The sequence below is a fragment of the Chaetodon trifascialis genome, chromosome 18 (assembly GCF_039877785.1).
Source record: "Chaetodon trifascialis isolate fChaTrf1 chromosome 18, fChaTrf1.hap1, whole genome shotgun sequence".
Lineage (NCBI taxonomy): Eukaryota > Metazoa > Chordata > Actinopteri > Chaetodontiformes > Chaetodontidae > Chaetodon > Chaetodon trifascialis.
The window spans coordinates 1,443,456-1,467,881 of record NC_092073.1 but is presented as its reverse complement, the minus strand read 5'-3'; the positions used below and the strand labels follow the sequence as shown (position 1 = coordinate 1,467,881).

At 43.1% G+C, this 24,426-nt stretch overlaps 1 protein-coding gene across 7 annotated transcripts in view; it reads right to left on the bottom strand.

Moving 5' to 3' along the window:
• The window catches only part of LOC139346490 (dual specificity calcium/calmodulin-dependent 3',5'-cyclic nucleotide phosphodiesterase 1C-like), a 113,461-nt gene that overhangs the window by 47,400 nt on the left and 41,635 nt on the right, over nt 1-24,426 (bottom strand). For all 7 annotated transcript variants that reach the window (XM_070985542.1, XM_070985538.1, XM_070985540.1 and 4 more), the window contains 3 exons: nt 13,130-13,230; nt 11,409-11,537; nt 2,806-2,907 (listed from right to left, as the gene is read on the bottom strand). In XM_070985542.1, the coding sequence (XP_070841643.1) occupies nt 2,806-2,907; nt 11,409-11,537; nt 13,130-13,230 (332 nt within the window). The remainder of the gene's footprint in view (nt 1-2,805; nt 2,908-11,408; nt 11,538-13,129; nt 13,231-24,426) is intronic.

Here is a 24,426-nt window from a genome sequence, read left to right as displayed (position 1 = left end):
GCTCTGATGAGCCTACAAAGTGGCAGAGCTCCTGGCCTAGACGGTCTTCCTGTCGACCTCGACAAAATACTGTCCAAGGTCCTGGTCATCAGACTTCAAGAGGTGATGGCGTCTGTCATCCATACTGACCAGACTTACTGCGTGCCCGGCAGGCTCATAAGTGACAATGTCACTTTAATTTGGGACGTTTTGGAGGTCTCTGGCTGATTGGCGGCAGACACTGGTCTGATTACAATAGACCAGGAAAGGCTTTTGATCAGGTTGAGCACCAGTATCTCTGGCAAACTCTGGCTGCTTTTGGGTTTAACCCAGGTTTCATAGCCAAGATCCAGGTCCTGTACAGTGACATTGTGAGTGTTCTGAAAATTAATGGAGGTCTGAGTGCCCCTTTTAGTGTCCAAAGGAGGGTCAGACAGGGCTGCTCTTTGTCCGGCATGCTCTACTCGTTAGCCATCGAGCCTCTGCTTCAGAAGCTGAGACGTGATCTGAGTGGTGTTCCTTTGGCTGACTGTGACGTCTCTTTTAAATTGTCAGTATACGCAGACGATGTCATAGTCCTGGTCAACACACAGAAAGACATTGATACGTTGGTGAATACAGTCAGCCTGTTCACTTCCGTATCATCAGCCACAGTAAACTGGGGGAAGAGTGAGGCTGTCATGGTGGGGGACAGGCTGGGAGTTCGGCTCAGGCTACCTGGAGAATTAGTCTGGAAGAAGGGGAGGCTAAAATACCTGGGAGTCTTTCTGGGAAGCAACATGTTTTTGCAGAAAAACTGGGATGGTGTTTTAGAAGAAGTCAAAGGCCGGCTCATAAAGTGGATTTTACCCAAAACATCTTCCAGAGGCCGTGTTCTGATAATTAACAATGTGGTTTCTTCTGCTCTGTGGCATAGGTTGACCTGTGTTGATCCCCCAGTTTCTCTTTATCACAAATTCAGAGAATTTTAGTAGATTTCTTTTGGGACAGGTTGCACTGGATCCCTCAGAGTGTCCTGTTCCTTCCTAAGGAGGAGGGTGGACAGGGTCTAGTCCATCTGGCCAGTAGGGGAGCTGCTTTCTGACTCCAATTCATCCAGAGACTGCTCACTGGTCCTACAAACCTGGTGTGGAGAGCAGCATCCTGCTGCATCCTGAAGCGGTGTGGTGGTCTGGGACTGGGCCTGCCTCTGTTTCGGATGGACTCCAGAAAACTGAACACCTCATCTCTCCCAGCCTTCTACAGAAGTGTTTTTACAGTGTGGTCTCTAATGAGGAAGCAGAGGCAGGAGCAGTCTGACTCTCTTTGCTGGCTCCTGCAGGAACCTGTGCCGCATGGAGGACATTTGGATGGTCCCAGCTGGGGTGGATTGACTCTCCACAGAATGCTTCACACTGCAGTGTGTCTGGAGTGTCCACTCTGGGCCAGGTGGTGGTGGTGACCGGACCTGCGTTGGACGAGCCTGCTGCACTGGCACTCCAGCATTAAGTACTGTTTTTATTGTATGTATGTAATTGGTGATCAGAGAGGCCATTTCAGCAGACTGATTACAAAAATATAAACACTTTTGTTTTTGCTCCCATTTTTCATGAGCTAATCTCAAAGATCTAAAACATTTTCTATGTACACAAAAGATACATTTCTCTCAAATATTGTTCATAAATCTGTCTAAATCTGTGTTAGTGAGCACTTCTCCTTTGCAGAGATAATCCATCCCACCTCACAGGTGTGGCATATCAAGATGCTGATTAGACAGCATGAATATTGCACAGGTGTGCCTCAGGCTGGCCACAATAAAAGGCCACTCTGAAATGCGCAGCTGGATGTCATCACGGTATCTCTGTGCATTCAAAATGCCATCAATAAAATGCAACTGTGTTTATTGTCCATAACATACACCTGCCCATACCATAATCCCTACGCCACCATGGGCCACTTGATCCACAATGTTGACATCAGCAAACCACTCACCCACACAACGCCACACTAGCTGTCTGCCATCTGCCCTGAACAGTGAAAATGAGGATTCATCTGTGAAGAGAACACATCTTCAACATGCCAGACGCTATTGAATGTGAGCATTTGCCCACTCAAGTCGGTTATGACGATGAACTGCAGTCAGGTCGAGACCCTGATGAGGACAACGAGCATGCAGATGAGCTTCCCTGAGACGGTTTCTGACAGTTTGTGCGGAAATTATTTGGTTATGCAAACCGAATGTTGCAGCAGCTGTCCGGGTGGCACAATCTTGGAGGTGAACATACTGGATGTGGAGGTCCTGGGCTGGTGTGGTTACACGTGGTCTGCGGTTGTGAGGCCGGTTGGGTGTACTGCCAAATTGTCTGAAACGCTTTTGGAGATGGCTTATGGTAGAGAAATGAACGTTCAATTCACGGGCAACAGCTCTGGTGGACATTCCTGCAGTCAGCATGTCAATTGCACGCTCCCTCAAAACTTGTGACATCTGTGGCATTGTGCTGTGTGATAAAACTGAACATTTCAGAGTGGCCTTTTATTGTGGCCAGCCAAAGGCACGCCTGTACAATATTCATGGTCTAATCAGCATCTTGATATGCCATATACCTGTGAGGTGGGATGGATTATCTCGGCAAAGGAGAATTGCCCACTAACACAGATTTAGACAGATTTGTGAAAAATATTTGAGAGAAATGTATCCTTTTGTATATAGAAAATGTTTTAGATCTTTGAGTTCAGCACTTTAAAAATGGGAGCAAAAACAAAAGCATTTATATTTTTTTTTCAGTGTACAACTTGGGTGGATATCAACAAAACCGACTCTGACCCAGAATTAAAATCACTACTCACGTCTCAGGCTGCTGCAGGAGGCTTTTCATGACTTTGATCTGCTGGAAGTGGGAAGACATGTCAGTGGCCAACACCATCTCGACTACGAGAGCCCGTAGTTCTCTGAAAAAGTGAAATATTTCAACAACCATTAGATGGATTGCCATCAACATTCATATTCCATTCAGAATGATTTGAAATAACTTTTCATGCAACACCATTATACTACATTGTGCAGTTTTTAGGCTGCCAAACCTTTATTATTCTTATTGCACCATGTTCCGAACATTTAGTAACCATTCACCTTACATTTAATATTATAATGTATTTTTGTATTTCAAAGGAAAAGATGCGGCGTCTGCACATCAGTGATGGAAAAGATAGGCTATATGAACCTGAGCAGGGGTAAGTTAATTAAAAAATACACAGGATATTGTTACGACCCCTAGCTCATGGTGGAAAAAGGGAAGCAACAAAAACCAGTTGTAATTGGTTAAAGTAAAGTTATTTATTTTAAAGGTAAGGAAAAATGATATTTGCAAACAAAAAACCTGAGGCAACTGCTGATAAATCAAAAAACAATCAAAACCACAGTTGCCGTGAATTTTGCAACTCGTCCCACATCGAAGCGGTGACGTCACATTTGATGGCCACTTTAACTGGGAGTCCAGACATGGATGGTGTGGACAGAGGAGTCCTTTGATGTAAGTTGTTGTTTTTTTTTTTTAATTTAACCCCTTTCTGTTGTTTCTTGTTGTTGTTTTTACTTTCCTGAAGCCTGTCTTAATTATTTCAAACAAATATATATTTTCTTCCAGTGGCCTGTAAGACATATTATGATACGGTGCGGAGGAGCTTCAGGTATGCCCAGCCAGCTCTTTCAGTTCAGACAGCAGCTGTGAAGATTTCAGCTCGCAGCAGACAGAGAAGTCCTTCCTGCAGCCGTCAGACTGTACAATAAGAACTGCTCAAAGTAATCTGACAATTCATCTGTAAATCATCTGTGAATAACATGTGCAATAATCTGGGCAACAACTGGTGAAGTAATCTGTGCATTTATCTGAAATTTATCTGTAAATTATCTGTTCAAGAACCTGAGCAAAATTTTACTGGGGCAATAATCTGTACAATACATCCTGTATATAACAGTCTGCAAACACAATTTATAATTTTCATCTTGATAATTTATCTGTATCTGTACATCTTGATAATTTATCTGTATCTGTACATAACAGTCTGCAAACACAATTTCTAATTTGGAGACACTTATTTCTATCACACTTTTTTATTTATCCTTGTATATACTTACTGATTGTCTACCTCGTCTATTTTTTCTTACTGATGCTGCTGTAATTTGGAATTTCCCCTTGTGGGACTAATAAAGGTATATTGAATTGAATTGAATTGAATTGAAACCCACCAACTGAAAAGCAGAGTGGCTCCGCAAATCAGGCAGAGTATTAAACATTTAACTGTTTAGCAGTTCAAAATGCTAGAAAAACACGACGCACAACTTCTGTTATTCATGATTAATTTTCTGGGCACAAATCACTCGGCACGCGGAGATGCGCTGGGAGTCTCTCCAAAGGTGGAGAGAGATGTGGAGGAAAAGGCAGGATGGGCAGATGAGCAGATCCAAGAAGTTTGTGAACGAGCACTACAATAATGTGGATGATTAAGCATAATTATATTTAAAAAACTGCACAGGGTGCCCTACTAGACAAGCAGTTTTTCTTACAGCAGTGGAGGCTATGTGCAGATCTAATGAACAACAAAGAAGACTCAGCAAAGCTGACACGGTAACCAATTATAATGACTGCTCCTCTTGGTGGACTGATCGAGTGAGTGCAGATAGTTTCCACAAATGGAGCTTAGGGGCATTACGAGTTGGCCCCGCGCCAATTACGTCATCGCGGGGGATCTCATTACAGTCACGAACCCGCCTACTGCAGAGCAGGGACTGGTCACGGACCCGCCAGAGCCTTAGCACGAGATTAGGGGAAATTCGAGGCCGCTACATCTGTAAATAGAAAATCAATATTCCTCCTCTTGTCCATCCTTTATACACCCCACCAGCGTTGAGTCATCCGAGAACTAGGTTGCACAATGAGGAGTTGTACTGGAAGTCTGAGGTGTACAAGGTGAAGAGAAAAAGAGACAAAACAGTCCCCTGTGGTGTTCCTGTACTACTTTCCACGGTCTCATTCAGAACATGCCCAGTCGAACAAGCTGTGGTCTGTCAGTCAGGTAATCAGGTAATCCAAGAGATTGTGGCCGTGTCTACTCCCATCATATGCAGCCAGGACCAGCCTCTCCAGCACCTTCATAATGAGTGATGTTAGGGCAATGGGTCGGTAGTTGTTGGGGGGGTGTGGCACTATATGCATCCTTTGCATTAGCATACAGTAGGTCCAGTGTGGTGTTGTCTCTGGAATTTTGGCAGAGTTTTGTCAAAAGTATTGTGATTAAAGCCCCCAGTAATGACTACAAACGCGCTTTGTTGCTGCATTTGTAACGCGGTTATGGTGGAGTGGATGACATCATGCGCTGCTTTCCCGTCAGCCTTAGGAGGGACATAAACAACGATCACGATGGCAGACGTGAACTCCCAAGGCAAATAATATGGCCGCATCCCCACAGCTAACAGCTCAATGTCCACAGCTGAAGCCCGGTACCTGCATACTCCTGCATACTCAGTAAAGGCCATTAGGCTGCATTGTATCCCCACTGAGTCCTGACCAGCGCAACAAGCTCATCCGTCTTATTTGTCAAGGACCTCATGTTCCCTGTGATGATCACAGACTGGCTGTGCCTTGGCCCTCCGTTTAGCTCCGGCTCTGTAGCCCCGATCTCGCCTCTTCAGCTCATCTGGGACCACAATCCTCTCTCTGGGCGGGAGCGTGAGTTTCCACAATGCAATCAGCTGCTCGTGTGTGTAGACAATGCCCCCACCCCTCTTAGTACAGCCCTCTTTTACAAAGAATGCAACAAGTAACAGGAGGGCCACCAAAAAAGTTGTTAAACTGCACGCAAAAAGTTACCAAAAGCACAGTTAAGGGATAAAAAGCATGAAAAAAACACACTAAATGAACAAAAAACAAAGGAAAATGACAGAGCTACTTCAACAGGCGGCCACCTAACACAGCGCCATCTTGCATCAGGTTGCCGATTTTGATTATGAAATTATTGAAATTAGTTGGTGAAGGTCGACAGGTGAGAAATACTCTAAATCTACGACAGGTTTAATAACTATTTCAATGGTTTCTGTTTGAAAATAAATCAGTACCTGTTGAGGGCAGGAGGTGATGAATTTTCTCTCTAATAGTAAGAATTTTATCATTAAACAAGCTCATTAAGTCATTACTACTGAGGGCTTAATACGTGGTTCAACGGAATTATTGACTCTTTGTCAGCCTGGCTACAGTGCAGAACAGGAACCTGGTGAAGAGTAATAGGCTGCTCTAGTGGAATGTCATTTCCTTTCTACTTTACTTTGTGAAGTTTGCTTTCATTTGCACCATCAACCACGTAGTCAATTTGGGAGGGACTAAAGTTGGTATAGGAGTCCTCTGTTGTACTGAGACATGGCATTGAATTAAATGCTGATGGGATCATATCCTTAAATTTAGCTAGAGAATCCGTGTATCATTCGTTCATCCGTTTTTCAAAATAAAACCAAAACCAGAAAAAATAAATAACGACAAAATCGGAAATCGGGAAAACGATTCGTTATCCGTTTTTTCGTTTTGGGTCTGGAAACAAATATTGAAAAAACGAGTCGTTATTTCGTTTTTCTGGTTTTGGTTTTATTTTGAAAAACGGATGAACGAATGATACACGGATTCTAGAGCACTATCAAAAAGGAATCTGGTGTAGGAATTTTTGCGTACTGGCGGGTAGTCTGGTAATATGAATTCTTAAATTATCAAATGGTTGAAATGGACAAAAGAGGATTCTGTGAGGAGATTATGAAGTGTTCAATTTTAATGCCATATGTCAGATATGTTGTACTATTTCAGTGGTTGTTTCAATTTTTATTCGGCTTTTGTTTAATTCCTCCTCTGTTTAGTTTTGGTTTAGTTAGTTTACATGGTTGGGGGCAGTCTCTTGGGTGGGTATGCAGAGAAGCGTGTAGGGCTAGCTTCAGACTTTGTCCTGTGTGCAGAGGCAGCAGTTTTGATGTGGAGACGATACCCAGCTATATTAATATATCAACATATGTCCTATGTCCTTTAACTTCCATGTAAAACAAATTTCAAGGACTGCCTTTTTTCACCTATGTAACATTGCAAAAATCAGGCACATCCTGTCTCAAAACGATGCAGAAAAACTAGTTCATGCATTCATTACTTCCGGGTTGGATTATTGCAATTCCTTACTATCAGGCTGCCTAAATTTGTTGTTAAATACTCTTCAGTTGCTCCAGAACGCTGCAGCATGTATTCTGACAAAAATGAAAAAAAAAAAAAAAGAGAACTTCTTTCTCCAATATTAGCTCCAATCTAGAATAGAATTTAAAATACTTCTTACTTTCAAAGCCATAAATGATCAGACACCATCTTATCTTAAAGAGCTCATAGTACCTTATTGCCCCACTAGAACACTGCTCCCAAAATGCAGACTTACCTATGGTTCCTAAAGTCTCCAAAAGCAGAATGGGAGTCAGAGCCTTTAGCTATTGAGTTCCTCCCTTGTGGAACCATCTTCCAGTCTTTCTGTTCCTCTCGGACAAAGACTAGAATGACATTTAAGAGTGGGCTTGACACTTTCCTTTTTGATAAAGATTATACTTATGGGCTGGCTCAGACTTGCCTTGGACGAGCCCTTAGTTACACTGCTATAGGATTAGACTGTCATGGGACTTCCAACTGTACACTAAGTTCCTCTGTTCTTCTCTCCCTGCACGCTTTCATGTCCTACCAAGGCATGTTGCTAACTTAGCTTCTTCCCTGGAGTTTTTGGGGACTGGGTCCATCCTGACTTCCTCTTGCTCTTTCGCCACGAGTCTGCCCACTTCCTGGTCGCCTCGCTTCCTTTCTCCGCTGCCACCTGCGCAGGCAATGTAGCAATAGCTGCCTGCACTGTTGTGGGAATCGGGCTGTTTGCCTCATAAGTGTGTTTGGTTGTAGCATCCCGTATGGCCACCCTGGGCTGACTTAGCCGCTCATGCACCATTCTCCCAAGCTGTCTGGCTGTTCTCTTCCCACTGCTGCACAATGCAAGCTTTCCACTCCTGCTCAGGTGGTCAAACACCACCCGATCAGTAAGTTAGCTGGATGGCAGTTGTGGTCATGTGCACTTTAGCCGTCAATGTGGTTTTATTCTGGTTTATTTGGAACAGGTGCTGTGGAATGAAAGCAGCGCTGGGGACCGCTGCCATTTTGCCTGACGAGGTTTTGCCTGAAGCTGTTTTGCCTTACGGTGGGGTTCGCCCTCACTTTATTTTGTTTGTATTGCTGATTTTGCTTTGTTACATTCTTTTGAGTTAATGACAGCTATAGATTGTTTTGGTTTAGTTGTATAGTGTTAATTTATTTTTGTTTTGTGGCTGGCTATATTATTTCATTCCTGATTTCTGTGAAACTTTGGGTTTTCGGATATGAATTTGATTTGTCGTATTTTGATTTATTTCGTTAATCAACTTGCTTTGGGGCTGCACGGTAGCGCAGCAGGTAGTGCGCATGCCTCACAGCAAGAAGGTTGCCGGTTCAATCCCCGGGGCCTTTCTGTGTGAAGTTTGCATGTTCTTCCCATGCATGCGTGGGTTCTCTCCGGGTACTCTGGCTTCCTCCCACAGACCAAAAACATGCTCATTAGGTTAATTGATGACTCTAAATTGTCCGTAGGTGCGAGTGTGAGTGTGAATGTTTGTTTGTCCTTGCATGTGGCCCTGCAATCGGCTGGCGACCGGTTCAGGGTGTACCCCGCCTCTCGCCCATTGTAGCTGGGATAGGCTCCAGCCCCCCGCAACCCCGAAAGGGATAGGCGGTATAGATAATGGATGGATGGATGGATGGAACTTGCTTTGGTTTATTTGATCGAAGGATTCCATTTGTGAGTTTTGTGAGCATAACCCCGGTAATTTTATTTCCCCTTTCCCCCTGCAGTTGCTGAGAGCTGACAGTGGTGGTCCTGGTGTCCTGGGTGGTGATTTCCCTTCTTTTTTGGTGTGCTGTGCGTCCCCTGGCCTGGTTTTCCCCTCACTAAAGTGTGCATGTGGCTGTCATGTGTGACTGGGGTAACCTTAATTTTCTGCTGGATCCATCACACCCTTGCGGACCCATCTCCCTGCTGGTAAGCCGCAGCACTTGAAGGCCCCCTTTATCCTTACACCCCATGTGCATGTTGTGTCAATTGTTTTTTTAGTATTTTATCATAAAGTATTGATTTTTGACCTTATTTGGAAGCACGTCTCCTGCCTCATTGTAGAGCAAACCTGAGTCCCTTAATTTGGGATTTGTTGCTCTAGTTCCCTGGGTGAAACTCCCAAGGTGGCATTGTCCGGCTTGTCCTGATTAGTGTCAATATTATATTCAACAACTCACTTTCACTTTCTTCCACCCTTGTGTTGTAGTATAATTTTTTCGAACAGATATGTGAAGAATCAAGTATAACACTGTAACTAATGATAGACAATAGTAGCAGCTCTGTGGAGATTGATATGATAGTAGAAATTGATTGCTTGATTGCTTGAGTAAAGAAGGAGCACATAAAAGGTCAAGATGACACGGTGCAAAGATAAGCAGAGAGGTTGCTGTGCAGCAATGGTGATGTGCAACAGTGACACTGTGCAGCTAAAATTATGAGGGCAGGGCACCTGTATCATGAATCTTTGGGGCTTTCCATGGCCTTGCAGGTGTCCCTGCAGCTGTCTTAGCCAGTTCTGACTAGTCTCATACCAGGATTGTTGTGACCTGATATAACCCTACGTGTCCTTACATAACCTTACTGTATTTAATCCATGTTTGAATATTTGTTATAATCATAAAAGAACTGAACGGTCTTATAATCACAACTATGATTTACTGTGCTTTAACGAATGATGATTTGGGATGATTCAATATACTTTACTATATTTTTAATACACTCTCTATGTGATATGTTCTTATGTTTGCATGCAATTATGATGATAAACTGTAATTTGATGTTGTTTTTAAAAAACAGAGCCCATAAAAAGTCAAAACTAATGGTGTAAAATTAGAGGAATAGAGAGGAGAAGAGAGGAGACAGCAGCCAAAAAGTACCTAATGGTGTAAAAAAAATAGAAGAGCCTAGAAAAAAGAAAAGATGCCCCAAGGGCGGGGAATACCTTGAGCAGAACTGTATAAAGAAGGAGCACTGACCATTGTAAGTTAGAGACTTCTTCAGATTTACACCCTGTGTGTTTCTGGATATTTCTCCCTTTGTTGTCGTGGCAATAAAGTGTTTGCTTCTCGGACTCTGACTCCTGCAGATCCTCTTTGAGCACTTATCTCAGACAGCTGAATTCGACTATTTCTGGCCTGTTGTGGATCGTTCATTTGGCCTTCACATTCCACGACAGTGTCACCACACATAGTGCTGTATTACGTACAGCACTATGAATGTGCATCCATCCATCCATCCATTTTCTATACCACATATCCCTTTCGGGGTTGCAGGGGGTGCTGAAGCCTATCCCAGCCATCAACGGGCGAGAGGCGGGGTAACACCCTGGACCGGTCGCCAGTCGATCGCAAGGCACAAACAAACAACCATTCACACACACACTCACACCTAGGGGCAATTTTGCAGTCACCAATTAACCTAATGAGCATGTTTTTGGCCAGTGGGAGGAAGCCAGAGTGCCCGGAGAGAACCCACGGGAAGAACATGCAAACTTTGCACAGAAAGGCCCGACCCAGGAATCAAACCGGCAACCTTGTTGCTGTGAAGCACGCGCACTATGAATATGTATTACATACACAATCTGTAACCAATATGTACATATATCACATACATAAATATATCACATATGATATACTATGCTATATATACTACATATAGTTAAGAGTCTATTATTGGATCTGCCACTGTTACTATGATTGTGTTTCTCACTCTGTCACTCTCTCTGTCTCTCCATAGACAGTGAGACTGTGTCTCTATACAGAAAGTGTTCTGAAGCAATTTCTGTTGTGATTTGGCAATATATGAATTGAATTGAATTGAATTGAATTGAATTGAATTGAATTGAATTGAATTGAATTGAATTGAATTGAATTGAATTGAATTGAACTGGAAGCAGTCATATCACCCAACAACAATTTAATAAGTTTTTTCTCCCTGGGCTCCATAGGTTTATTGCTAAAGAAATGTGAAAATAATGACACATCATCCTCAACCTCATGCTTTGTGTTATTTGGCACATTAAACTAAAATGATGAACAATGTAAACATCACTCGATAATTATCTGTATGTTAAAATTGTAACTGTGAGCATACTGATGTTAGTATTTAGCTCAAAACACTGCTGTACAGCCGAGAGAAGACCTTTGTTTGATTTGTTCCATCAGTTGAGTGTGGTAGCCTCACAGAGCTGCCACTGTGACTCTTGTTGATACATAGCCAGTAAAAAAAGCCAAAATATGGAGACTGTGTCCTCTCACCTCCAGTCATCTTTGGAAAGATTAGAGAGGATGTTCGCTTCATCATCATCCTGTAGAAGACGATAGGCAGCACTGACATGGTGGTTCTCCAGAACAGCCCGGTCATTGTACAACATTGCTGTGTCTGACCTGCAAATGGAAGGAAGGAAAATCAGGGAGGGGAAGGACAGATACAGGAGGAGAATGGAGGAACAGCTGCAGGAGAACAACACCAGGGGAGTCTGGAGAGGCCTGAAAAGCATTTTCAGGCCACCAGAAGCCAAACTCTCAGGCAGCTGGGGACTCAAAGTGGGCAGATGAGCTGAACACCTACTTCTGCAGGTTTGAGGGTGAATCTGCCCCTCCCCCAGCTGCACCAGCACTGCAGCAGCCTTCCGTTGATCTGCCAGTACTCTGCCCAAGTACCCCACTGACCCGCCCCCCTCCGGCCACCCCACACTGTTCCTCCCAGCCCCCGATCCACTTCACAGGACACTGAGCCCCCCTGCTCCGACTTGTCCCTCACACCTCGCCAGGTGAGAAATCAGCTCAGGAGGTTAAAGACCAGGGAGGCTGCAGGACCAGATGGCTTCAGTCCCAGGCTCCTCAGATCCTGCTCTGATCAGCTGAGCGGGATCACTGGACATCTGTTCAACCTGAGTCTGAGGCTGGGAAGGGTGCCACACCTTTGGAAGACGTTCTGCGTGGTACCTGTGCCAAAGACCCCACATCCCAAGGACCCTAGCTGCTACAGGCCGGTGGCACTAACATTACACCTCATGAAGGCCCTGGAGCGGCTGGTCCTTGCCCGCCTGCGCCCCCTAGTGAGCTCGTCCATGGACCTGCTGCAGTTCGCGTACCAGCCTGGCATCGGAGTGGACGATGCCCTCATCTTCCTCCTCCATCGAGCCTTGTCTCACCTGGTGTTACCTGGGAGCTCTGTTCGGGTCCTTTTCCTGGACCTCAGCAGTGCTTTCAACACCATCAGGCCAGCCATCCTGAGAAACAAGCTGGAGCTTTCAGGAGTGGACCAACACCTCACATGATGGATAGTGGACTACCTCTCCAACCATCCACAGTATGTGAGGACATGGGACTGTGTGTCGGGGACTGTCCTCTACAGTGTGGGGGCCCCCCAGGGAATGGTGCTGGCACCGTTTCTCTTCACCCTCTATACAGCTGACTTTTACCACCTGTCACCCAGCTGCCACCTGCAGAAGTTCTCTGATGACTCTGCCATTGTCGGCCTCATCACAGATGGGGACGATAGGTCATACAGAGGACTTATCCAGGATTTTGTGGACTGGTGTCAGCAGAACCACCTCCTGATTAATGCAGATAAAACCAAGGAGGTGGTTGTGGACTTCTGTCAGTGCCCGCACTCTCCCCCATCACCAGTGAACATCTAGGGAAGGGACATTGAGATGGTGACATCTTATAAGTACCTGGGTGTTCATCTGAACAACAAACTGGAATGGACTCATAACACCACTGCACTTTATAAAAAAGGACAGAGCAGACTCTATCTGCTTAGGAGGCTGAGGTCTTTTGGGGTGCATGGGGCACTAGGTTTTAAATGGAAATAACAATTTCAATTTCCAATGGAAATAACAATAACAAAATGAACAATGACTAATAATGCAAAAAGATGATTATAAACATATCAAAAAGCCTCCAGTTTCATCATTTTCTGAGAAACTGCAGTGATTAAACTGACATAAATAATGCTGGGTGGGAATTACCTTGTCTGAATATGGAAGTTATTGGTTGTCCCTGTATGTTCATAGTCATGAATGGCAGCTGCAAAAATTATAGCAAAGATCTCCAACTCAGTTAGCCAGTGCTGAAAGAGAGAGAGAAAGGTGACATTTTGGAATAGAAACACAAAAGACAAACATAGGGGGTTGCATGAGATGGAGTCTATGCTAAATGTCCAATCAGCATTTCAACGTTGCCTGAATCAACATTGTTAATCAAGGTTGAATCGCTGTTGAATTTTGTTTTGATCTTGCAAAGGGAATCAACATTGGTATTGCAGTATTGTTTCCACATATTACCTTTGAATGAATTTAGGTCTTCCATCTACATTGAACTAATGTTGTATTAAGGTTTGATTTTAAAATCCTGCAAATTGAAGTTTTGCTTTTCGACACTAAATGAACTGTAGATAATTTTTCATTCTACCCCGTATACATGCATTCAAGTATAACCTAATTTGCAATGGGATTAAAAAAAAAAAAAAAGTTTTGTTTTTTTTAATATATATGTGTGTGTGTGTGTGTGTGTGTGTGTGTGTATGCAGCTTGCATGCTTGAATGTAATCAAATGGCAACCCTGGAAAAATAGATTGTGGGCCCTCCCTGAATACCTATTAAGTTAGGTTGTTACTATTTATTTTTCAGAAATGCAAAGACATTCTTTTACAGACATGGTCAGATTTCCAAACTATTTGGTATGGTATGTATTTAAAGTGCAGTAGTGGGAAGCACTGTATAAGGCTATGTTCAGTTCAAGTCTTCTTTAATACAGCACAATGTTAATTCTGTAAATGATGGTCCCATGGTCCCATGGTCCCATTTAGAATAAAATAGGCAATAAAGCAGAGTATCCTCTAGTGCAGTTTGTCTTGAAGGGTTAATGGAGATTACAGGAAAACCTGTTGTGGCACTCAGTGACAGCAAGTGGCTGTGTGATTTGGACTTTGTTGTGGGCATTACTAAGTACCTATCAGAGCTGTACCTCAGTCTCCAAGGTCCCAGCCAGCTACACAGTTCTCTACTTTCAAATGTGAAATATCCATCCATTCATCTATCCATCCATTTTCTCCCGCTTATCCGGGGCCGGGTCGCGGGGGGAGCAGTCTGAGCAGGGACGCCCAGACTTCCCTCTCCCCAGACACTTCCGCCAGCTCTTCCAGGGGGATCCCGAGGCGTTCCCAGGCCAGCCGAGTGACATAGTCACCCCAGCGTGTCCTGGGTCTTCCCCGGGGTCTCCTCCCGGTGGGACATGCCTGGAACACCTCCCTAGCGAGGTGTCCAGGGGGCATCCGATAAAGATGCCCGAGCCACCCCAGCTGACTCCTCTCGATGTGGAGGAGCAGCGACTCTACTCTGAGCTCCTCCCGGGTGACAGAGCTCCTCACCCTATCTCTAAGGGAGCGCCCCGCCACCCTGCGGAGGAAACTCATTTCAGCCGCTTGTATCCGGGACCTCGTTTTTTCGGTCATGACCCAAAGTTCATGACCATAGGTGAGGGTAGGAACGTAGATTGACCGGTAAATCGAGAGCTTCGCCTTTCGGCTCAGCTCCTTCTTCACCACGACAAACCGGTACAGCGACCGCATTACTGAAGCCGCTGCACCGATCCGCCTGTCAATCTCATGCTCCATCCTTCCCTCACTCGTGAACATGATCCCAAGATACTTAAACTCCTCCACTTGAGGTAGGAACTCTCCCCCAACCTGAAGGGAGCAAGCCACCTTTTTCCGGTCGAGAACCATGGCCTCGGACTTGGAGGTGCTGACTCTCATCCCAGCTGCTTCACACTCGGCTGCGAACCGCCCCAGTGCATGCTGAAGGTGCTGGCTCAAGGGAGCCAACAAGACAACATCATCTGCAAAAAGCAGAGACGAAATCTGGCGGCTCCCGAACCGAACCGAAGCCCCTGTCTGCGCCTAGAAATTTTGTCCATAAAAATGATGAACAGAAAGCAACTGATGAAGTGGCAGTTCCAGCCATTGCAGGGGTAAGTGTGATATATGTGTTTAATTATTTAGTATGACCGTTGAAGTTTAGGAAAAAATGAAAGAGGCCTCACAGGAAAAAGGTTCCCCACCTGTACTTTAGGGCGTGACTATCTCGTCATTGAGAAGTCACTGCCAGGGACGAACTGACCATCTGGCATTTTCCTGGTGGGCCGACGTGCTATTTGGGCCAACAGTCGGCCACTTTTTTTTTTTTTTAAATATTGGTCTGACCGGCCCACACAGACAGTTGATCAGCGGCCCAATTGACACTTGGCTGGCCCAATCACATCGTTAAACACCCTTTCGCTTTGGCCCTGCAGCGTAATGCATTTGGCAAAAAAAAAAAAAAAAAAGTCAGTGCAAGAGTTTGTTCGTAAACACCGACTGGCCCTTGACACATGCAGTTCTGCGGCCAATAGGTTATTTTCTTCACTGACACTTGACGGGGCTCATCTCGCCCAATCATACCTTGAAACACTTCCCCTCTTTTACATCGGTAACGTAATCTGTTAGGACCTGCGAGAATGGAGAGAAAACGAAAAGGAGGTGCAGAGAAACTGCGAGAGTAAAAGAAGTTGGCTCTTTAAGCCAGCGCTGCAAAATGCACAAAAATTTCTGATATGTTTGCCACAGCAGGGCTTTCATCAGCTCCCGTGGCCGATGACAGTGGTGGTGGTGGAGACATTGAACAGCGACATGCAGTAAAACCTGCGTAAGCTGGACTGTTTTCAGAACACTTTTAATGAGGAAAGCAGCCCAATCCCTTGGTAAATCTGACAATGATAAAACGTCAATAACATATTTTTGGCTAATGTTCTATGGCCAGGTTAGTTTGTATTCTAGTTAGTTTGTAATACCTGTATACACAGACATTTTTAAGACGTTGTGTATGTAGCCCTCTCCCTCATTCATGTCATCATCCCTCTTAAGTTTTCAGTTTCTACACTGCTATTTTTATCTTGAAGATTTACCAATAATTAAATCTCTCTCTCTCTTTCTCTCTCAAACATACACACACAGAGTTCAAAGTTCATTCAGGAGTTCAGCTACATTCATCCTTTTGGACTGGGTCAGTTCACAATTTATTGAGTACTACTCTTGGAAGAGTTAGCATCTGATCCATCATTTATCATCTCTAGTCTTTCTCTTTCTCTTTTCTTACTCCCTGAAACACATAGGTACACTCAATAGAATGAATTCTGCTTGAAGAGCCATTACTGTGATGGAGTGGTGGAGTGTACTTTTTGTAGTGTTAATAAATTACACTTTTTGGAAGTATTTAATGTGTCCACTCTCACTGATTCCCGTTAACTCATTGCATGGCTTAAGATAGGTGGTTTTAAAGAGCTGCAAGGTTGGTATTCAGGAGACCGAAAAGACCGAAAAGGTGTGTGTTATCAAATGGTCATTTATGGCTTCAAAAACTAAGATGCCGGTGACCAAAATACCAAACTAAAGTCTTCAAACGGCAGTGCACAAAGCAATGGGTATTGTCACAGTGAGTTTACACTTGGTTCAGACTGCAGGTCCAAAGCAGATTTTTTTCATAGTTATATGTGTGTTTTTTCATAACATATCAGATGCAGTTCTGAGTTTATGCTATGTGACCACAGTATGAGCAGTCACATCAGAATTCCTGCCACATTGTCACTTTAGATTGACATTCATCTCAATTCTGCACTGTTTTGAGTTCCTCTGTGAATACAAACATGTTTCTGTGACGTCATACACATCACAGTCCCACCTCTCCTGGCTCTGACTCACACACACCTCCAGGCAGAAATAGCCACCATTTCTCCACAAAAACTAAAAATTAACTCTCAATTTTAATTCCTCAATTTTTACTTCAATAAGAGTGGATGACATCATATTACATGTTATTGTTCTTTTGCACATGTAGAACAGTCTGGATAAGCAATGTATAGCCCCTGAGATGGGTCACTGATCCACTGGAATAGGGGAAGACTGAAGAGGCATGTGAAAATAACCATTATTACTGGTAATATGGTTGCAACTCACAAGCTGGTGAAGTTACACTATGAGCTCATCATAGGGCACAGTAATAATATCTTTGCCTGTTACTGAATGCAGGAAGTATCTTTGAAAAAGTCAGATTATGTTTGATTTCTATTTGGGAAAAGTCAGAGAGGGAGTGACAGGAAGAGATCTCTGAGTGAAGTATATAGTTAAAGGTTGTGTTTTTGAAGAGATTACACACATTCCAAAGATCATGTAGATGTTTTTCATTTCTTTTTTTTATTTGGAAAATCTGTGGTGACTCCAGTTATTTACAGTATTAGCATTGCATGTTATCTGTCGGTATCTGTCAAGCTAGCAGTCAAAACTGGAAGACTACTTCTTCTTTTATCTTACATGCATGGTTGAGCCTTTTGAAATTAAACAAATTGAACCAGTAAATTAATTGGTCAATTCATGGATCAAACCCCTGTGGTGAATTTTGCCATTGAGCTCCTTGTTAGAGAACAGCAAGTTGTGGAAGAATTCCTGAAACACTGAACAGTTGGACATGTGCATTCAAAAGTTTAGAGAAGGTCAAATTACGTTCACCTGTAAAGGTTGTAGCGCATCTTAGGTTCATCCTTAAATTTCACCCGAAAGCCGAATATCCCTAAATTTTTGTGAGCAGTGTACACATACTACCTGGGTAGCACACACAAACAGACGAACACATGAACAAAACTTACCTTGGAGGATATTTTGACTGATAGAACTTTGGACAAAAATACGTACCAGAGAAAGCATCTTGCTGTCATTTTCTTTTATTTGTTTAATTTTGACTGGACTAAAAATTCAGTAAATAAAGGTTTTGTCACATTTGCCCTTAGAGTCAAACCTAGATGAGTCTGATCCAACTGTGAAATTCTACAAGGTAAAGTAGTTCTATGTGGAATTACACTGTGTTACATGATATTTGTATAACAATGAAGAATGAGGCTGGACGGTCACTGAAAAGGCAAGTGAGAGGCCTCCCACATGGAAGCACAAACACAAATGGAAGCCCCAATGGGTGACAGACAGACTGCCTTGGACCACATCCAGACTGAGTGACTTTGCTGAATGAGATGCTTTGTTTTCTTTGTTTATTAATTTTGAATATATCATATTTGTTTTTACCTTTTTTAAATGTTTTTATTTATATTTATATTTCTTTCTTTCTTTCTTTCTTTCTTTCTTTCTTTCTTTCTTTCTTTCTTTCTTTCTTTCTTTCTTTTCTTCAAAACTTGGGTAATGGCAAATCTGTGTGTGGATGATGGACTGCATCTTTATTGTGGATGGTGGACTAGTAAAAGAAGGTAATGAGAGATGGAGTTGATGTGGTAATTAAGAATTTAGGGTATCTTTATGGATGTTTATCATGGCTGATACCTGTGGTCAGGTGCGTGGCTTTGGTTTTTGGGTATGTTTTGAGTTAAGATGAGTTAAGAAACTATTCTAGGTTCTAGGTGTGTTTGCGTGTGTGTGTAAGTTGCAAGACTGTCTTAGTGGTCATAGAGAAAATGTTTTTACTAATTTGTATCCAGAAATCAGGGTTGGGGGTTCATCTCATCACTTAGCCTAGAGGGTTGTGATGTGTGTTAATTATGGATTTTACTTGTTGATAGTGGAGGAACTGGTCTCTCCCAACAACAAACTTCTCAATTAGTGTACTGAATGACATGAATCAGAATCAGAATTCCTTTATTGATCCCCGAGGGGAAATTGTTTTTGTTGTGTTTTGTTGTACTGAGAAAAAAATAAACAGTATATACAAAAGGATGTGCAAAGTTGAATTGGTCAGACATGTATCAGTATAAGTGAAAAGTCCAAGGGCCATTCAGAGGGAGGAGTTGAACAGGTTGATGACCACAGGCAGGAATGATTTCCTGTGGCGTTCAGTCTTGAGTTTTGGTGGGATGAGTCTCTCACTGAATGTACTCCTGTGCCTGGCCAGCACATCACAAAGTGGGTGTGAGATGTCCAAGATAGTCCGTAGCTTAGTCAGCATCCTCCTCTCTGACACCACCGTCAGAGAGTCACACTCCATCCCCACAACGTCACTGGCCTTGCGGATCAGTTTGTTGAGTCTGTTGGTGTCTGCTGTCCTCAGCCTGCTGCCCTAGTCATCAACAGCATAGAGAATAGCACTTGCCACCACAGACTCATAGAAAATCCGGAGCATAGTCCAGCAGATGTTGAAGGCCCTCAGTCACCTCAGAAAATAGAGATGACTCTGGCCGTTAGTTGCAGATGGTTCTGTTCACACCATGTGACAAAGTTGTCCACAGCAGCCCTGTACTCATCCTCATGAATTGGCTGTTTTGGAATAGGTGAGAGGCAAGAGATTCCAATTGCCATGATAGACAGCAGACAGTGTTGTTATGCAACTGGAATTTTGGGTTGTGCAAAATTGGAGTGCACAGAGATTGAGTTGTTCTTGCAATAATGATGTTTGATTATACAACTGACTGACTGTCAGTTGTATAATCCACTGTCACTGTTAATGTGACTTGTCTGTCTCTCTGTCTCTGTCTCTGTCTCTTTCTCTCTCTCTCTCTGACTGCATTTCTGTCTGTCTGTCTGTCTGTCTGTCTGTCTGTCTGTCTGTCTGTCTGTCTGTCTGTCTGTCTGTCTGTCTCACTCTCCCTCTTGCTCTTCCTCTCTCACCCAACCGGTCGAGGCAGATGGCCGCCCACCCAGAGTCTGGTTCTGCTCGAGGTTTCTGCCTGTTAAAAGGAAGTTTTTCCTCGCCACTGTCGCCAAGTGCTTGCTCATGGGGGAATTGTTGGTTTCTTTGTAGATAAAAGAGCTTGGTCTGTACCAGCTCTATATGGAAAGTGTCCTGAGACAACTTCTGTTGTGATTTGGCGCTATACAAATAAAACTGAATTGAAAAATTGAATTGAATTGAATTGAATTGAATTGAATTGAATTGAATTGAATTGAATTGAATTGAATTGAATTGACTCTGGTAGGAAGGGTCTGAAATTGAGGCACTATTACATGGATTTTGTTTTAATTCTAGCTATGGGTTATTGTTGTTTTGCTTTTGGGTCCATCGCAATAAATACTGTAGTTGACTTCACAAGAAATAGTGTAGACAGTTTGGTCCATCTAGCCCCTGTTGTAATGTTGAAAGTTAGATTCTGGGTTTTTTGCTTTTCCAGTAAAATTGGGTCAATGATGAATCTGCACTCTTCGTCTTCGAGGTCTTTGGCAAATAAAATGGACAAGCTCGTCACGATGGTCAGGACTCAGTGGGAATACCAACAGTGCAGCCTAGTGGCCTTTACCAAATCGTGGCGTCACTCAGATTTCCCAGACCAGAGTGTGGAGGTATCCAGCTTCAGCTGTGTGCAGGCAGTCAGAGATGTGGCTCAGAGCAGTAAGAAGAAGGGAGGAGAAATTGATTTATTTGTGAACGGGAGGTGGTGTCATCCCGGACATGTTACCATTAAGGAACGTTTCTGTAGCCTGGACATAGAGCTGCTAGCTGTGGGGATGCAGCCTTGTTATTTGCCTCGGAAGTTCACGTCCACCATTGTGATTACTGTTCACACTCCTGTGAAGACGGGTTGGACTCAAGAGGCAGTACGTGACCACTCCACTATAGCGGACCTACAAACTAAGCAACCAAACACGTTTGTAGTCATTACTGGGGACTTTAATCACAAAACTTTGGACAAAACTCTGCCAACATTCCACCAATTTATTTGCTGCCCCAGCAGAGACTGTATGCTAATGCAAGGATACATATAGTGCAACAGCCCAAACACCTGCTGCTTAATGTGGCCTAGACCAAGGAGATGATGATTGATTTCAAAAGAAACAGGATGATCACACAACCACTGTTTATTCTGGGGAAGAATGTCACAGTGATGGAGGATTACAAATACCTCAGAGTGCACCTCGATAACAGACTAAACTGGAAAACTAACATCAACGCTGTCTAGAAGAAGGGAATGAGCAGACTCTTTTTCCTGGGGAAGCTGAGATCAATTTAAATGTGCAGCAAGAAGTTGGAGATCTTCTACCAGTCAATATTTCAATCTTTCCATATTATTTGCACTTCTGCAATATTGCACAGTACTGTTTATTGTTTACATTTATTTATCACTTGCAACTTACAAATATTTTTACATTTTTTCTGGGACATAGTTTATAGCTCTCTCTCTCTCTCTCTCTCTCTCTCTCTCTGGCCATTCTAGATCCTAAGTCTGTGTGTGAGAGGGATTCACTACCAGATGATGCATTCTTCTGAAACGTTTTGTGTACACATGAAAGAAGATAGGGATAATTTATGATGGAACAGGCAATAGTCATGATTACTATTCATATTGTTACGTTAACAATGATAAAAATAAATGTAATAGCTACTTCTTTTTCAAATGATGAAGTGCTTTTCAGTGAGACACTGGGCTACCACAAGTGGCCAGGACAGCTTTAATGTGCCATATCATAGCATGATTTGTCATGTCTCCTGGACTCTACTGGAGGAATGGAACACCATACCACTGACAAAAAAAAACAAAACAAAAAAAAAAAAAAAACATCTCTGAATAGCCATACCATATAAAGTTTCCTGGTTGACACTGACCTCTGTGAATTAAATAATTTCTGCTGTGTGGCTTATCAAACCCTGAATGCAAGCTTGTACTCTGAGGAGTACAAATTTTACATGCCATATCCTTAATGTGTTCAATTAGCTCTGAGTTTGTAGAGGTTTATCATGCTGAACTTGAAAACAGCACCAAGAGTGCAGATAAACAGATTCACCATGGCAACTGACAAGAAAACCATAGTTTCATATAACCATACACCATTAACTTTATATACAGTTGTACTCATTCATTTACATACACTGGTAAATTTGTGGAATATTAGCCATTTTTTGTAAAATATGCCTGATAATGCTGGAAACATTTAGGGATCAGATGAAGCCATTTGTGTGCGCCAGCACATTTCATTCAGAGCTGCACTGACTTTGCTGAATACTGAAACATGGGGGAAACACAAACATTGTCAAAGGGCCTGCGAGGAAAGGTAGTTGGTATAAATAGGGAAAAGCAAACCAAGATTTCAGCCACAACTGCCAGAAAAATTGGTCAGGAAAAAAGTAAGGTCAAGTAAAACCCACAACCAACTTGAGCAAACATGCAGGCTTTTATTACGTTTTGCAAGTTTAAAGGACACAAAATGCCACTCTCAAACAGAGAAGACAGGAGGCAAATGAAAGACACAACAACAGTTTTAATGAATGCGCAGAGAATGTGCAAACAGACAAATCCAGATGAAACAGAGAATCCAGAGCAGATTGAGTCCATGACAGTGTCCACTCCATTTCCTTTAGAGACAACTATGGTGCAGACGACGACAGGTGAGGATAAGGCATCTGAGCACAAACAAATAACAAGAATCAAGGCAGGAAGGCAGGAACCAGACAACAGCTAAAACATGGGAAAAGGTAAATAGCAATCTTCAGGATCTTCAGGTTGTAACAACACAGGTAGACACACAGGTGATTTGATGAATACTGGATGAAACACTAGTGCTGACATACTGTGACGGCAGGTGAGTCTTGATTGCTTGATTGAGTGCAGCTGTGCTCAGGAGGAGAGGAGGCCGGACCCAAACTGTTGGCCATGCCCCGCAGTGACAGTGGGTGCTTTTCATTACATTTAATTGTGTCTCCTTGTCTCCTCTCTCCTTCCTTCCTCTGTTACGCCTCTAACGGCATATAATTGAAACCTCATCAATAGCAATCAGGAGTAGAACAGTCTGACTGCAGATCTGACCATAATATCACATTTTACAGCTTTTACAGCTGTGCAAACGTCATCAGTAATTGACGTCGCTTCGGACTGGCTGTGGAGCGAGGATTTTTCATTTCGGAGTTTCGTTTCCTCCGTCCTCACGTCCCTTCCTCGCATCCCTCTTTCATGTCCTCGCTGGGCGGAGCTAAGACGCGAGGAGAGGAAGCGAGTGGAGGAGACGAGGAGACCAATTTATGTAATGAAAAGCACCCACAGACTCAGACATGACATACAGGGAGTGACAGACAGGGGACAAATGGATAGGAAAACACAGGGACACAATGGGGAAAAGGAGGAGACTGCAGATCTCCCCAACTTCTCTGTAAAAAATTAAAAAAAAGTGGTGTGGCTGCTTCAAGATGCACAATAAGGAGGTACTGCCTTGGCCCTGCCTGACATCCACTGCAACTGCTACTACTGTTATTACATCCACTGTCACTGTTACTGTGACTGCATGTCTGTCTGTCTCTCTGTCTCTGTCTCTGTCTCTCTCTGACTGCATTTCTGTCTGTCTCTCTCTGTCTGTCACACTCTCTCTCTCTTGCTCTCCCTCTCTAACCCAACCGGTCGAGGCAAATGGCCGCCCACCCAGAGCCTGGTTCTGCCTGTTAAAAGGAAGTTTTTCCTCACCACTGTCGCCAAGTGTTTGCTCATGAGGGATTTGTTGGGTCTCTGTAGATAAAAGAGCTTGGTCTGTACCAGCTATGTATGGAAAGTGTCCTGAGACAACTTTTGTTGTGATTTGGCGCTATATAAATAAAACTGAATTGAAAAATTGAATTGAATTGAATTGAATTGAATTGAATTGAATTGAATTGAATTGAATTGAATTGAACTGAATTGAATTGAATTGAATTGAATTGAATTGACTCTGGTAGGAAGGGTCTGAAATTGAGGCACTATTACATGGATTTTGTTTTAATTCTAGCTATGGGTTATTGTTGTTTTGCTTTTGGGTCCATCGCAATAAATACTGTAGTTGACTTCACAAGAAATAGTGTAGACAGTTTGGTCCATCTAGCCCAATTGAATTGAATCAATTGAATTGAAAATTGAATTAAATTGACTTATTGTGGCAGAACCAAAATGGGCTGCACAGTCAAGTTGTGAAACAGGTTTTACTTCAATAATGAAAGAAATAAACACATGAAATAGGTTTTTTTAACAACTTTAATGGGTCGACAGTTTACAGTGTTATTAAGCTGTTGCTCCCAGCACATTTCATCTGTCATAACTATCAACATGTGGATGGCATTACATTGATGGCACTGCCATCTTTAATTTTTCACAACACTGTAAACCTGCTATGTGGCATGGCTTGTCATTATTAGAAAGACGTGGCTACATAACCATCTTTATATCCACTTATATCCATCTCATTCTGTTCATATTCATGTCAAGTTTGTTGGCATAACGACTGCTAATTGCTAATTTGGAGATCAGCAACAGCCACTGTTACCACTCTTCCAAATAACAGACAGGA